General features: G+C 39.0%; 1 protein-coding gene across 1 annotated transcript in view; it reads right to left on the reverse strand.

Moving 5' to 3' along the window:
* The window catches only part of itga9 (integrin, alpha 9), a 389,128-nt gene that overhangs the window by 323,408 nt on the left and 47,888 nt on the right, over positions 1 to 17,832 (reverse strand). The window contains exons 6-7 of the mRNA XM_048530144.2: positions 5,564 to 5,693; positions 4,368 to 4,453 (exon numbers count right to left, since the gene is read on the reverse strand). Coding sequence (XP_048386101.1) covers positions 4,368 to 4,453; positions 5,564 to 5,693 — 216 coding nt within the window. The remainder of the gene's footprint in view (positions 1 to 4,367; positions 4,454 to 5,563; positions 5,694 to 17,832) is intronic.

Genomic DNA, 17,832 nt, shown 5'->3' on the forward strand with positions numbered 1-17,832 from the left:
CTGCCTTTTTTTCCAATTAAATGGAATTATTTCACATTGTACTCCATCTGTTGTGTTCTGGGCCACTTACTTAGCCTGTCCAAGCTTGTTGGAAGCCTCCATGCGCTGTCTTCACAAATTATATTCACATAATTAAATGTGGTCTGTATAACTATAAACGATCAATCTCTGAATAAAAATACCTAACCATGAGCCGAAGCATTTACGACATCAATTGAGGAAAATCATAGTTGTTATGTTAGTGACAAGAAATCTGTTGGTAAATACCAGTGAGTAAAAGATAATATGGCAGTAATGTCTGAGGGCGACACAAAGATGCCTGGAGTCCTTGACTTGTTGAGCTGCCTCTAAATATTAAATAATGAAGGTTTAAGTGTTGTTTGAATATTTATCTTTCACACTGTAAGTAATTGTCTTTTTTTTAACTGGACTGTTAGTTTTGTGGGCTTCTCTTTTCTTTTTTCCATTTCTGTTGCAGATGAAATATATAAATATAACCTTATCATCAGTTACGAGGATGAACCAGGTTTGCAAGTGCTTTCCTGTGTTTGTCTATCATATGGGCCAGGAGTTACAAGTAGGGCAACTCAAGAATGTATTGCTGTCAGTAATTTCCTTCCTCTCCATAATGGAGTACTATCTCCTCCACATGATGTTCTTCATCTACTTTCACATGAATGGTCATGAGGGTAAACTCACATGCCACATACAAAATGCAAAAGCCAGGCTGTCCTTATATCCTACAATTTCTAATACCTCCACTTGGAGACTGTAGAAATTTGTGAAAGGAATGAATAAACTAACTGGCTGGTGCAAGCCAACAAATTGAATATTAGCATCAACTCCCAGCACAACTTGCCGTAGGTAGTTTGTTATTCCAGGATATTAGAAACACAGTCAGCAGCTAAATTGTGTGGCCATTGCACAGAATCTGGCCTGTCAAGAGTAGTTCGATAGTTGGTAGGATGAATGCACGTCATTTAATATGCCTTGTACTCAGGAAACCTGGCACCCGAGAAACTTAAGGTTTCTGGGACTTACTTGATCTATTTGTGTACAACTGACTGCTTGATGTGGCCAATGTCAGCAACAGTGCTTTAAATGGATTTTGAGCTACACCCGACATACTTGAGTAGAAGTCGATCTCTGGTAAAAGACAGCACCCTATTTTTGGCCAAAAAAATCTGGAAGTTTCAATGTATCACATGTAAAAGCCAGCCCGAGTTCCTCACAGATAAAAGAACAACATTTGCAAGTTATCCTGTACATACCAGTAGATGTTGCGATGAGGAAATGATTGGTGAAACTGTGTGAGAGTCAAATGAAAACAACAGTAGACAACAAAAATGGAGGAAAACGGGAGAATTTGGTACAAAACTTTAAGTCTCATCCGGTCAGTGTCAGGCACTCGAGGAATACAGCCATATACCCACTTGAAGTTTTGAAATTTCTTCATCATTTTGTGTAAAAGTACCCTCCAGGAGAAACAAAACATATACAACAGCATTTAAAATGGAAGCTATTAAAGTTGAGAGAAGATGAATAATTGTGCAGCAGCGAGAGAATTTTGAGTTCCAGAGAAACTTGAGAGAGACTGGAGAAAGATATCAAACGAACTCCAGGCAATGCAAAAAACAGTGTGCCAACAGACGTAAACCCAGCAAGTGGCTACAATAGGAGAAAAAAGTTGCTGAGTGGGTACTTGAAAATCGTCAAAATGGAAAATGTGTTAGTCATGAAGCCATCCGAATCAATGCATGAAACAAGTCAAAGGAAGATGGAATTTTGGATTTTAAGGCAAGTGCAGTGTGGTGTACAAAGTGCATGAGAAGGCATGACTTAGTACTTTGGCAGAGAACAGCGTCTGTGCAAAAGCTGCCTTGTTGAACTTGAAGGTATGACATTACAGCTTCACCAGTTTGTAATCAGAGATCGACAGAAAGAAGGCTACAAGTTATATATTGAAAACGTGGACGAAATGCCTACCACTCTCAACATGCCTGAGAATCGAACTGTGAACCAAAAAGGAGAAAAAAACAGTACAAGTGAAAACCACTGGCCATGAGAAAAAACTAGGTTTACTTTAGTTCTTTCTTGTATGGCTGATGGTGCTAAGTTAAAACTGAAGGCTGGTTTTAAGAGAAATACTTTGCCAAAGGAGAAGTTTCTGAAAGGAATCATCATCCACGTGTATCCACAAGGGTGGATGGATGAAGATGGATGTAGAAAATGGATAAAGGAAGTTTGGAATTTATGACCTGGTGGACTACGCAAGGAAGAGTCTGCTCATCAGGGGCCAGTTTAGATCACATCTGGTGCAGAATGTTGTTGATAACGTCTTATCACATAACACAGATGTAGCTGTAATTTCTGGTGGACTTACAATTGTTTTGTGACCAATGAATGTTAGTATCAATAAGCCATTTAAAGACACGGTAAGATTGAAGTGGAATAGCTGGGTGCATGATGGAGAAAAAAACATATACAAAAGGAGGCAGTATGTGGGCTTCCTCACTCTCACTGATCTGCGAGTGGATCGTTGATTCATGGAAGCAAATAAAAGCTGACATTATTTTCAAATCATTCAAGAAATGTGAAGTTTCGTACAGATTGGACAGTACAGCAGGCAATTACCTATGGGATGTCATACATGAGGATGATGAAGCGGATGATGTGTTACCTCTAACTACAGACAACAAAGATGAAAATGATCCATACGATGATATTATTCTTCTTGATAATTATGAAGCTTTATTCAATCCTGAAGATGTTGAACAGTGTGATTGTGCAAGATTTTAATGAGGATTTGTATTTTGACATATTTAATTTTTGTATATTTAAATAACAACTTATTACTGGTAATTCATTTTTGTTTCTACTGTCTTTATCCAGTAATTACTGGTGCCATAATTTGTTGTGTTTTTCTTCTTTATTTGTTCACAGATGAATTTGGCTTCTGTTAATGATACAGTATTTTGGACTGTAGCACATATTTCAGCTGCTCACACATAGTGTCCATTTAGTAGTCAACCCCATAAAATTCACCTTAAAAAGCAGTTTAAAAAATTCGACTTCTACATGATAAATACAATAAATGTTTACTGCACAGTCTCATGTGTGAGCTCATGATAGGAAAAAGGTGCTCACAGTCCTGAAATGGACATGTGAGAACGAGAACAGGACACATCAAATGCCAGATTAAGATGAGCAGAACAGTAAATGTTTCCTCTAAGATGTACGAACTTGGCTACACTGAAATTTGGAATGTGCCACCATACAGGCCTTTCACAAGCTCTTGCAAGTTTAGCGATTCTTAAAACTTCCAGTGAACAAAACTTGCGTGGTCTGTGAGGTTTATGGCCAACGCAATAAAATAAAACTGGGTACATGATCAGCAGCAGTGAAGTCTGGTGAGTGCCTACATTTCTTCACAGCATGTTAATTTGCGGTGTGACCCAGAACTAGGCCTTGAATTTGTGCCTCAGTGTCATGACAGGAAGTAAAATGAAAATTTACTTTATGTGCTGTACCTTCAAAAGAATAGTAACTAATGCAGTGAGACGATATTGAAACTAAATAGTGAAGTTCAAAAATACACAATCTGACAAGGAAAGTCATTACTGATATATTTGAGGAAATCAAGAAACTGCAAACTATTCTTATATTCTGTCTATTACTCGCAATAGATGGAAAATCATGAGTAACAACCATGCATTTTTTGCTCGCGTAACTGGTGGGCAAAAGTTAGCATTAGGAAAATGTTTTCCAACATTCACCTTTAAACACTGACCCAATCTATACATCTTTCATGCAGCTGGGATGCATTCTATACAATTGGGCTCACTGGAGATGGCGAGATAATTGTGAGATATCTCAGAAAAAGCAGCAGCAGAATGAGAGCAATCTCATAAATCAAGATTAGAGGAATCTACTGACAATACGTTGTGATCAATCTCTTGAAGTGGAGGAGGTTCCAGCTCATTTCCTGTTTTGAACAATGGCTAGGGGAAACAGGGCTGGGCTGGAAACAAAACTTTTGTACAATTAAAAGTCTCCATTGCTCTGCACCATGCACTGCTAATGATATACACTGACTGAACACAACTAGAAACATTTACAATTGTGGCTGCTTGTCAATGATTGGATCCAGATGTTCTGAACTTATTTTTACAAAGTAAAATTCACAATACCACAAACCGAATTAATTAAATAAATAAATAATAATAAAATTCTCCTTTATGACACAGCTGCATTTGGAAAATTAGTATGTTTCTGGAAATGCAGCTCCATGGGACATGCATGAAGGCCTCAGTGTCCATTTGTGATGAAAGTGGATGACTGAACTGGTTATACTTCTAGACCTATACCTTTCCAATGCCTTCATCCTGTGGGGCTCCGCCGACAATCTCCAAAGAACTAGGCTGTGTAAAATGGCCAGTAGCCACGGCATATCCTATATGGGAAAAGAAGAGAATAATAGATGTATAGTCCAGCTGGTTCAAATTAACAGCAAGACCTGTTTCAGTAAGCTCCATTCATTCCCTCTAATTCAATGTAAACAAATAGATTCAGCAACTTCACAACAGTATTTGTCAATACATACAGCAACACTCAGGAGGTCGAATACAAACACTTCCTGCAAAAACAAAACTATATGAAAGCAGGCTCTGATCTTATTTTCGTTGTCCTCCCCTACTGTTTAAGAAAAGCTACAACATTTTGGTGTTTAAATCAAAAGAGTGTTCCAGAAAAATTACTGCCTTATCCGATATTGTGAGGCTAATACTGATACTTACATTTTATTTATAACTGAAATGCAGAGCAAATGTAAAATGTGTCAAATGATGAGTGCACAATTTGAGCCATTGGACAATGGCATCTGCCCAATGCCAAGTGGATCTTCATTCACTTTAAAAATAATTTGAAGGTTATAACTGGCTGCACAAGAATCAATCAGGCAACCCCTGATCCCTGAATAAACTAAAAAATTGTTATGAACACATGATGTTTCTGATTCCTGAGAAAAAGGGTAGGCATTATTGCCTGACAGGGAATCAGCATCCAATGCACTGGCCACAAGCAAATCTCAGGCATTACACCGTCTGATGCAGTAGATCATCTTGTATATTTCTGTACGTCTTACAATAATACCAAGCTGCCCAATTCTAGAAGGACATGTTTGGTACGTTCAAACACCCATATACAACAATCTCATAAAACTCAATGTTCTATGCCTTGATTTGAGAAAAATATGATGTGTTGGGCATGTCTTTCTCCAAAATGTATACTGTGAGTTTTTTTGTCAAAGATATCACTGAAGCTTTGAGGATTTAGCAGAAGAACAGTAGGTGATAAAGTCCCAGACTATGTTTATTGCATTTAATCCCCAGATGGAAAAGTTGAAAATCTACCTTAGTGAGACCAGAACAAGCTGCAGTGAGACTCCCCTCAACTCACTTCATTTTGAATTCAAATTGGCCTGATTATAACTTCACAGACTTCAAATGTTCTAAAACCAAAAATGGTTTTGCTGTAACCCTACTATTCTGTTGCAAATACTTACCAAGGTAACGGTAATGGCTGGGTCCATTGATTGAATCCTCAAAGTGATAATACTTTCCATCTTTCAGATTATAAACTTTGACAGTGCCAGTCCAATAGTATGAGCCAGGTGCCCCCATTACAACCAGGTCCTACAACATAAAGCAGTTGTTAAGGCCACTAAAGTAATGATAATATCGCATAGACCTGATGGTCACTAATCATAGAAACAGCATCATTAAACAGAAACTGAGCATTCTAAGGTATTGGCAGCATGGGATCTTTGGTAAACTAGCAGTTCATGATATCTAGGAACAAATTACAGCAGATGCTGGAATCTGTGCTGTTAATAACAAATGCTGGAGATCACAGCTGGTCAGACAGCATCCATGGAGAGAGAACAAGCTAACATTGAGTCTAGATGACTCTTCATCAGAGCTGAAGTGAAGTGAAGTATGCAGTGGACAGCATTTATGCTGTACCTGATATTGTTAATGTCTGTCACCCAGAGGTTCGACAATTCAGCTAAAATTGTCCAAATCAGTGTTAAAGGTTGTGTAATTTTAATTCAAGTTTCATCAGTCATTAGTCTCAAAATAAATTTCAAAATAAAAGCTACCTGAAGCAGCTCTACACACAAAACAGGACCAACTTGGATGAAAACAATGACATCATGGATTTCATCAATTTCTTTCATTCAGTGAGAGTCTTCAAATTTTCAACTTCTTTAAAATTTGGATTAAATGATGGAAGAGTTACATTTTATTATGCTGACCAAAAGGGTATGTCCCTGAATGTGTACATAAATTATAACTGACAACCAAAGTATAACCTCATTTGGAGAGAAAACACTATTTCTAGTGCAATTTGTGTTCAATTTCCTGATAGCATCCTATATGGAAATAATATGCCCCAAGTTCCCAATTCTGTGAAATTCAGATGTTTTTCCTGAATCTCTAGTAAGCCTTTCAGCAGCCTGGAATTAGTTGAATAGCTGTTTAAATACCTCAACTTATTGGCTTGAGAGCTGCTTGGTCTGACCAAAATACGCAAGTTGTAACCCGAGGTGTAATTACAGAGTTTTGCTTTCACAATTCAATTTTTCTTGCTATTTTCTTCTCTCCTGTTCCTGCAAGCTTAAAATATTAGCCAATGACAAGAATCTGTGAAATATGTAAAACAAAATGGCCTTTGAGCACAAGTGTTATATTTACTCCCTTCGTGCTCCCACTGAGCTCCTACTTTTTATTCTTCTCCCTAACGAGTGTAAAAAATTGTGGCACACTTAATGAAGACTATTTCACCAATCAAATGCATTCCTTCCACAGACCATATTTCACAAACCTTGTCAAAACTCAACCCCAACTATGCAGAGTCCTGATGAAAAATTCTGCAAAATGTCCACCTAGTCCTCAATCTTATGTTGCTAAATGCCAGACTATCTGTCTCAATGTTAACATCTCAAAATTTTACATTCAAAAATACACAACCCATGGACATCATCGTACAATAGCCAGCCATATATATCAATCTAGACTACTAGTAGCAATCTCAAAGTCAAAAGATAATGAGTCAAGGCTCATTCTAGGTCTTGACGTTCTAGGTCTTGACCAGATGATCTAAGATGATCCTATAACATACCATGAAGTTACTGAACAGTTACTGCAGATAAAAAAACTTGTCATTTATCTCAGTGCTGCTGGTGGGATCCCACTCTGCAAACACTAGCATAGAAAACCAAAGGAATCACAAATTTTTATGATCCCAACTAATGCTACAACTTAACGAGTCAGATCCCAGGCTGAAATGTGGCTGCATGAGAGTTTCTGTTTAACATGACAGTCTTTCACCAAAACACAAGCATGTAATAGTGCAGATTTAGTTTTAACAATAAAAAGATGTTTATTATGCAAAAGAAATGAAGGTGAAGTAGAACAAACCAAGTTGTTTACATATAACACAACTTTAACACTTTTGAAAGAGATGGCTTAATAAAATCCCATCTGTCCCAATATCAGAGATAATGGGAACTGCAGATGCTGGAGAATCCGAGATAACGAAGTGTGGAGCTGGATGAACACAGCAGGCCAAGCAGCATCTCAGGAACATAAAAGCTGACGTTTCAGGCCTACACCCTTCATCAGAGAGGGGGATGGGGTGAGGGTTCTGGAATAAATAGGGAGAGAGGGGGAGGCGGACCGAAGATGGAGAGAAAAGAAGATAGGTGGAGAGGAGAGTATAGGTGGGGAGGTAGGGAGGGATAGGTTAGTCCAGGGAAGACGGACAGGTCAAGGATGTGGGATGAGGTTAGTAAGTAGGAAATGGAGGTGCGGCTTGAGATGGGAGGAAGAGATGGGTGAGAGGAAGAACAGGTTAGGGAGGCAGAGACAGGCTGGACTGATTGTGGGATGCGGTGGGGGAAGGGGAGATTTTGAAGCTGGTGAAGTCCACATTGATACCATTGGGCTGCAGGGTTCCCAAGCAGAATGTGAGTTGCTGTTCCTGCAACCTTTGGGTGGCATCATTGTGGCACTGCAGGAGGCCAATGATGGATATGTCATCTAAAGAATGGGAGTGGGAGTTAAAATGGTTCGCGACTGGCAGGTGCAGTTGTTTATTGCGAACCGAGTGGAGGTGTTCTGCAAAGCGATCCCCAAGCCTCCGCTTGGTTTCCCCAATGTAGAGGAAGCCACACCGGGTACAATGGATACAGTATACTACATTGGCGGATGTGCAGGTGAACCTCTGCTTAATGTGGAAAGTCATCTTGGGGCCTGGGATAAGGGGTGAGGGAGGAGGTGTGGGGGCAAATGTAGCATTTCCTGCGGTTGCAGGGGAAGGTGCCGGGTGTGGTGGGGTTGGAGGGCAGTGTGGACCGAACAAGGGAGTCACGGAGAGAGTGGTCTCTCCAGAAAGCAGACAAGGGTGGGGATGGAAAAATGGCTTGGGTGGTGGGGTCGGATTGTAGATGGCGGAAGTGTCGGAGGATGATGCGTTGTATCCAGAGGTTGGTGGGGTGGTGTGCGAGAACGAGGGTGGTCCTCTTTGGGCGGTTATGTCCCAATATTATCACCACCTCCAGCCACTTTACCCAAATATCAGAGAGAGTTCCCTTCTCCAATACAGGTTTAACAAAAGTATTCTTTTAATTCCTAGTCTTGAGAAGTTGACAGTCTCTTCCTCGATTACTCAGTCAACTGAGCTTAAACATTCTTAGCTTCAAATAGCCTGTTAAAGGTTATAACTTCTATTATAACCATTTCTATTTTAAAATTTTCAAACAAAATGCTTCCACTGAGGAAATCTATTTCCTATCTGTTCTGAACTAACCCTGTAATAGAGAAGAAACTATCCTTAAATCTGACCACAACAAGGTCATCTGTGAACTGCCCAAAACACTTTCCAATCTATGGATTTTTCTTCAGGAAAACAAAATCAATTCTTGTTCATTTCTGAACCAAAAGCAAGTTAATACCATTCAACATTGGCTCACTCTGATTAAAAAAAGTTCTCTTGAGGGAAAAAAGACACAAGGAAGCCCACAGTATCAGTGGCATGTGGTCCCAGTCACCTGTTCTCTGAAATACACCAGTTTAAAAGTACAGCTTCAGTAAGGGAAAATTATTAAACTCCCTCATACACGCAGACCAAGACCAACATGTAAATAGTCCAAAAGTTAAAGTCCAATCTAAGTTACGCCAACATTCATGAATCACACACCTTACATCTCAAAATTATTAAAAAGTAATTAAATGCTTATTCATGTGTTTTTGGGATCCAACAATTCTTGTGTCAATACAAACTCTGTTTCTTTGCCTGGTAGTGAGAGTTTCTCAAATAAACCATTCAAAAACTGGTGGCTGTCCTTTCTCCTAAAACAAAATAAACAATACATGGGCTAACACGGTGTGGAGCTGGAGGAACACAGCTGGTAAAGCAGCATCAGAGGAGCAGGAAAGCTGACGTTTCGGGTCTGGGCCTTTCTTCAGAATATATGAACAGTTCTTACTCTTTTCTAGAGTTCTAAGCTCACATACTAGTGTAATTCCCATCCACATTCTAGCCATCCAGCCAATTTAGCGAACCAACCCCCAAAGGAAGTTCGACATCTAAAAAATTACTCTACGTGCAGTTTTTATAAATCAATAACATTAGCAATTACGGACCAAATTGCAAACCTAAATGCCAGCTTTCCAAGTGATTCTTCCCTAAGCAGTGGCTGTCAGTGCCATCTCCACTTCTGAAGTGAAGAAAGAACCTTTATGTTGACACTTTATTCGCAAGCACCATTAAATAAAAGCAAAAGATATTTAAAAATCCATTCACACAATATCACTGTTGCTGCCCAAGGTCACAGTCACAAGGTGGTGACGAGCTTCCTCCTGATCCTCCCTGCAGCTTTGTAGTGGTGGCGTTCTCGCTACGATATCAGAGATAGGAAATTTCAAGATACTGAGCTGCTAATGGTATCTTCTTGATGTCGTTTTTAAAATCTTTTCATGGGATGCTGGTGTCCATTGCAATGCCACTGTTTGTCACCCATTCTTAATTGCTCTCGGGTTTGCAGTGGTGAGCTGCATTCTTACAAGATTTCAGTACCATCGGGTGTGGGTATTACCCAAAACCATATCAAAACGTGAGCTCCACAGTCCTTCAATAGTGACCTTCACAGCACATTAATGTTCAAAACCAGGTGAATTTAAGAACATTCAGTCCCACAGACACACTTCAGGAGAGTTAAAACCAACCTTTTAACCCAGGTTCTTCAGAAATTCTTCAAAGACAAAACACAAACTATGTCAACAGTTTAGGGCATAATCCACCATGGGTGGCTTGTTGTTTAGCAGTGGATCGTCAGTTCCTTGTTACCTTTGTAGTCAGAAGGAATCACCGTCCCCAGTCTGTTTGCAGTTTCTTAGACACCTTCAGCTATTACATCCCATTACAACTGCATAGATGTTTTAAAAACCAGTCCCTGAATTTATAGCAACAGTTATTTTATCCCTGTGGCAGTGCTCCTGGTTAAGAAAAAAACATTTTAGAATTAAGGCCTAAAAGCACTCAAAAATATATCAGAGTTCTGACACACTAGTGTAACACAGTGAAGTTCCTTCAGCAATATAATGCCAAGTCAGGATGGTTTCTGGCTTCATAATCTCAGGCTTGGAATGCAGTATTGAAACAGCTTTATCAAGTTGCTGCAGTACATTATCTAAGTTGGCCCACATTGCTACACTGCCACTGGTGTTGGAGGGAATGAATGTGGGAAGTGTTGGGATATGCTACCAATCAAGTGGGTTGCTTGCTCTTGAATCGGCAAATCCAGCAAAGTGGAGACTACTTCACTTCAAGCTCTCCTGAGATGCTGCTTGGCCTGCTGTGTTCATCCAGCCTCACATTTTATTATCTTGGAATTCTCCAGCATCTGCAGTTCCCATTATCTCTCAACATATGGCTTGTAGACTTTGTGCAGATATGAGGTGAGTTAGTCACTGTCGAATTCCTAACCTCTGACCTGCACTTGTAATCATTAGAAACAGAGTAAACAGAAGAAGGAGAAGACCATTCAACCCAGTGAGTCCATGCTAACACCCGATATAATACCTGCTTGGCTATCACAATGCCACACTCCCATTTCGCTTTCCATGCACCAGTGACACCTTCAGCCTCCAGAAATCTATTTATTCCAAAAAACATATTCAGTGACTTGACCTTCAGTGGTAGAGAATTCCACTGGTCTATTGCCCCTTTGAGTAAAGAAATTTCTCCTCACTCAGTCCAAAATGGTATACCATATATATTGAGATTATAATCTCTTGGGTGGGCATAACTTTTCCAGCAATTTTTTTCTCCCACTAATGCTAATTTCTTTCAATTTATCCTTCCCAATAGATGCCTGTTTCCCACATATTTCTAGGAAATTATTTCTGTATTCTTCTGTGAAAACATAAGTAATGAAATTGCTGAATTGCTGAGACATTGTCCTGTTCTCCATAATCAATTCTTACATTTCAGACTGTAAGGTGCCTGCATGTCAGTGTACTAGCCTTTTGCTTTTTACATGTTATACAGACTGTTACAGTCTGCTTTCATATTCCTTGAAAGTTTACTCACTATTTTTTCCTCCCTTAATGAGCCCCTTGGCTTTCCTATTCTGATTTCTAAACTTTTCCCAATCCTTAGGCGTGCTACGTTTTGTAGCAACTTCATACAACTCATCTTTGGATCTAATATTATCCTTAATTTCTTTTGCAAGCCATGGTTAGAGCATTTTTCTTGTTATTTTCTTTACCCAAACACAATGTATAATTGCTGCATTGCACGTAATCATTCCTTGAATATTCGTAATTGCCAATCAACAGCCACGCTTCTTAAATGAAGTTAACCAGTCCAATGCAACCAACTCACCCTCATACCCACAGGGTATCCTTTGCTGAGATTTCAAACCCTCCTTTTGAATTGAACTACTTCACATCCTATCCCAATTAAGAATTCTATCATGTCACAGTCACTTTTTCATAATGGACATCTCACAACAGTATTATTACTTAACCTTCTAGTTGCACAAAATATAGGATAGCCTTTTCCCAAGTTAGTTCCTCAATACATTTGTCTGAAAAAGTATTCTGTACATACTCGATGATAGTAATATTGCTAATGTGATTTGTGCAGTCTACATGCAGAGTTCTGTAGCATTGTGCTGCAATCATCTCTAATTTGCTGTAAAATGCCATCACTATACTTAGCACTCTTATTTGGAGGCCTTGAGAGATAAATCCCACTAATATTTCCACTCTTCCTTGCTTATTAGCTCCACTCTGACAGATTCCATATCTAGATTTCCTGCACCCATATCCTTTCTTACTACTTCAATGATTTCATCTTTCACTAACAACACCTCAGTAATCAAAGTGCTGCAATGGCTAGTTCAGTTTCTGGTCCATGGTGAAGATATGTTAGAAGAGGATTTAGCAATGTCAAAGCCTTTGAATCCACAGCAAGCTAATTAAATTCTCTCTTGTTGAAAACGGTCGCTGTCCGGCACAAATATTAATTGCCTCTTATCAATCCAAACCATTGTTGAAGTAATTGAAGATGGTTTGGCCAAAACATTACCCTGAGGAGTTCCAACAGATATGCCCTGAGGTTTAGGTCATGTGTCCTGCTTTTGAGTAGATGTGATAAATATTCCACATTGATTGGTAAATGCCAGTCTTGTATCTGCATTAGAACAACTTGGCAACCAGCTCTGAACGATGATGCTTCAACATGGCTGCTGGAATGTTGTCCTTTGGAGCTTTTGCTGTGTCTGGTGCCTCACCTAGAACTTAATAACATGTGATATGAATCAAATTGGCTAAAGCCTAGCAACTGCAATTCAGGGGAGAGCAGGAGAAGGACCACGCATTCAGCACGTCCAGCTGAAGATATTCACAAATCATTTAAACTTGTTCTTTACACTCTTGTGCTCAGTTTCCCCACGATTGAGAATGGGAATATTTATGAAGGCTTGTATTCCAGTTAGTTGTTTCATTGAACAACGTCATTCACAACTAGATGTAACAAGACGACAGAGCTTTGATCTGATCTAATGTTTATGTGGTGACTTTGCTCTGTCTAGTTTATGCTGCCTCCACCATTTGGCATGCACCCAAACCTGTTCACTCTGTTGGCATCTGATTTTTAGCTCTGTCATTCTTTCCTGCCATCTTCAGTGAAGTAGGATTGACATTATTGTTTGACCATAAAGGTCAAGTGAGGGGATATGTAGGGATGTGTGATTAGAGACTGTGGTTGAATACAATTCTTCTATTGCTCATGGCACCTCATGGATACCCAGTTTTGAGCCACTGCATCTGTTCTCAATCCATCCTATTTATGACATGGATGAGTGTTACACAGCGCAATAAACGGTAGGCTTAGCATGCAGACAGGATTTCGTCTCAAAAGCAACTCTTGAATTTCTCAATTTAACCTGTCTCTATCACACTTTCAGGCAGTCATCCCATGCAATAAATACTCACTGAGCGAAGAGGAATCTCATCACAATTGCTCCTTTTGCATACCATTTTTAATCAATGCTCTCTTGCTCTTGTTTCTTTTACAAGTGGAAGTCACCCTGACATTTCTGCAACTATCGGCCTTTGGAATCCCAACCACAACCTCACCTTTGATTCTCTTATTCTCATTTCTAATGAAACTATGACTTTCTCACGCTGGTTATTTCTCTAGTAAAGTCCTCACTTCCACTCATGATGCACAACTGGTTAGGTTATTTATCACCAGGTTTGGCAGGATGATGATTATGATCTCCACTGCCAAACTATTTACTATTCCAGAATGCAAAGTTAACCACCTGCTTCTTGTTTTCATTACAAACCCTTCCTGAGAACCTCTTAACCCATTCCCCTGCATTTCCATCTGCAAATACTAGTACAAGGAGCTTTTGGATGTTTTTGTCACTATGCATCTGGTTTCTCATTCATCTTTTTTTCACTCAGCTTCTTCAGTGATAGTTTACAACTGAGATGTTGGCAAATCAACTGGGAATAAGATTCAACCATGATGAACTGCCGGAGGAAGTGGTAGATGTCGGTGCAGTTACAATATTCAAAAGACATTTGGACAAGTACATGAATCGGAAAGGTTTAGAGCAACATGACCCAAACACAGACAAACGGGACTAATTTAGTTTGGGAAGCTTGATTAGCATGGACGAGTTGGACTGAAAGGTCTGTTTCCAGGCTGTACGAAGCTATGGCTCTTTTACTGGAGACGCAAATCAATCAGATCAAGGAAGCTTTTTTCCTTCAGTGGAATTAGTGAGTTAGTCATATTTTTAAAACTCTTCAAAAACTTCATGGTCATTCTTCAGTAAACTAAGTTTTTATGTTTTTAGTACAAAGTAACATTGTGCATCTGGTTTATGGATATTCATTAACACCTATAACGGTGGTAACAAACTTGTTTCCTTCCAGCTGTTTCTCTTGTGAAACTTGTACAATCTAAATAAAAGATCTGCTCCCCATGGGTCTATTACAGGAGCTGCAGGCAGAGATCACTGCTAAACCGGCTTTGAATTCATGATGTTTATTTGTTTTAGCTCTGTGATTTTTTTTCAGTCATTAAGTAGTGGCCATGCTTTATCTCTAACAAACATCCTCATCCACACAAGCCTACCAGAGTCATTAGCCAGTTGGGTTTCTCTCTCATTTATTGTGAGAGGTTTCACCCCATCACACTGTGCCTCCAATCAAAACACCTCACAGTCTCACAGTCCTACTAATGCTGCCAGAAAACAAACACACTCTTTTTAACCAATACAATCATTTGTAACGCCAAAAGATGAAGGAGCAGGAGTAAGCCATTCAGCGATCGATTCTGCTCTGCCATTTATTGAGATCAAGGCTGATCTAGTAATCTTCAATTTCACTTTTTTATATTTTCCCCAAAATCCTTGACTCCTTTATTGATTAAAGACAGTATATGTCAGCCTTGAATATAATTAATGATCCAGCCTCTATGGGCCTCTATGGTAATGATATCCACAGATTCACTACCATCAGAGAACGAAATTCCTCCTCACCTCTGTCTTAAATGAGCGACTCATTATTCTGAGATTATGCCCTCCCACAAGGAGAAATAACCTCGCAGCACACACCCTATCAAGTTCTCAGAGAATCTTATATGTTTCAACAACTAGTGTCTCAACTCTCAGTTAGTCTTCTTTTGACCTCCACTGAATTGGTTATCATTTAATTTTGTTTAAGTTATCCAAAACACAGTTTTCAACACACCATGATATTGCTGCCAAGTTGCTAACAGCATTGCCTACAAGGTTAGTACTTTAATTTCTGGAAACTCCAGGATAGTTCAAGAGAATTAATAAACTCACTCAGCACTCTTTTGTTCCTATAACAGCTGTGATTATTTTAAAGACCATTGCTTAGTTGATGCTTTAGATAGCTCTGCATTTGGAGTCAAGAGCATTTGGAGTCAAAATTATTTTTTTCAGCTAAATAATTCACTTTCATAATTAAAATCCACAAGGTAATTGTGTGAGAAAAATGTTCTTGCAAGTCCCTTGACAGTCCACAACAATTTTTCCAATTAGTTGACATCTTTATGTTATATTATTCTTTGTTAAGAGATAGTAGTTAAATTGTTGTGCACAGGAATATACAGAATGCTAAATCACTCAGCAATCAAGGTGTCAAGCATCAGCCACAGCACACAGTGAGATCTGTGAAAATATATTCATTTACAGCTGCAGAATGGCGTCTAAAATACGATTATTTCAAACTTCCGAGAATTTTAAGATATAACATGGCTACCATCACTGTCCGAAATTAAAATCAACATGGATTATATGTTGAATTGAGCAAAAATAATCAAGACTAGTGGCACAGCGAGGAGAAAAACCTCAATGAATTATGTATAAATACAAAACAGTCACTACAAGAGCATTTTTACAAAAAAAAATGGTCACGGAGAAAGCCAATCTATGGTGCATCTGCACAGAAACAGCCTGGACCATCAGAATTAACCTGCCTGGTTTGAGAATCAAGATTGACCATTAATTGTTCTTACTACATCTTCATGGTAACGATGGACCAGTTAGTCAGCACCATCTTCACATACTGTATAAAATGGTATCCCTTTGTTCTAGTCTCTCTCTTCTGTCCTATTTCTGATGAGTACATGATAAAAACCTCATGGTGGCTGACTGTTAGTCAAAATTCTCTGTTACCAGGAAGGTGAAAGGTTTGAGAGCTACAACATTTACGTCAGCTGTACATAGCTGTTTGCTGAACAATGGATTCCTGAAAGAGTAATGTTTGACATTGGAACACAGTTCACCTCAAAAGAATTTAAGAAAATGGTTGAACAGTGTGGGCTCAACATCATTACATCAGCATCACATTACCCTAGGAACGTGGTTTTATAGAAATACATGTTAGAGGGTCAAGACGATGTTCATGAAATGTTGACCATGAAGGAAGTACAAAACCTTGCCTTATTATCACTTTGAACCATACCTCTTGAGGTTGATATGAAATTGCCTGCAGAGGCACTCAGTGGCAAAAAGTACTAGACAACTTTCCCAAGCTAGATACTTGCTCCCGCTCGCACTTAGAGAATGTAATGCAACAACTCATTAATACACTGATGCACAGGCAGCAGAAAGTCAGTACTTTAACAAGCATGCCAAGGACAAATGTTATATGTACAAGATCCAATCATTCAAATCACTCAATCCATTCAAGCATTCAAAATCTGGACCCCACCAAAGTTAATGATGAAGCTCAGACTTCATCACTAAAGACTGAGACTGGTAACATATGAGGAGGAATAGAGTCCATATACTACCTACACCTGAGCAGGAAAAGCAGAAAAGGTTATCAACATCAGGAGCACCATTAAGAAGCCAGAGAATATAACCAACATCATCAACAAACTCATGCATGACCCTTAGATTATAAGGCACAACATCATGAGGACATTACGCCAGGTCATCACTGAGAATAATGAAATGGAGACACATCATGTCAATTCAGCAGTACTGTAAATATTTTTAGTAAAAGAAAGCAAGTTATAAAGCACTCAACGTGCTTAAGCTTAGTTATAGAAGTCAATTACTAATCTTTCATTTTCTTCATATTTTGTATGATGCTTTGAACAGTTATATTGATATGCAGAGGCACGACATTTTGACAGCCTTGTTAATCTTTACAAATAATGTAGAAGTGTAAGAACCAGATTATTATGTGCAAGTATACAGAGAATGAGTATTACTGAAAAAAAGACAGTTTTGTTTAATTTTTTCCTCTTGCACAAATCAGGACAATTCACACAAACGTCAATGTAAAGGGAAACAACATTTTACACTGTCAGAGCAAAGGATGTTAGGTGGTTGGCAAGTGGATTCTGACTTGGAATAATCATGCTTAACAAACGCTACCATAGCAACATAATATTATCAGATCAGCTGCATAGCAAGAATGGATAGATTTGCTTGAATGGAAGATAAGAAAATGCTTAGCAGATCTCTGTAAGAGCAACAAACTGTTTGGTGATATAAACAACAGGGTTCATCCTCACAGTTCACAGCATTCACTAATGTATGAGATACCTAATAAGCGATATCACTTCACACACTTTTCTTATCTATGACCTGTTCTGCACAGCAAGAGCTGGCTGGATGGTTACGTGGTTTCGTGCAAGGTTTAAGTAAGTTCTCCATATACACAATGAAATGTATGTCTAAGTAAAAGATATTGCCAGTGGACT

The sequence above is a fragment of the Stegostoma tigrinum genome, chromosome 5, assembly GCF_030684315.1.
Source record: "Stegostoma tigrinum isolate sSteTig4 chromosome 5, sSteTig4.hap1, whole genome shotgun sequence".
Classification (NCBI taxonomy): Eukaryota; Metazoa; Chordata; class Chondrichthyes; order Orectolobiformes; family Stegostomatidae; genus Stegostoma; species Stegostoma tigrinum.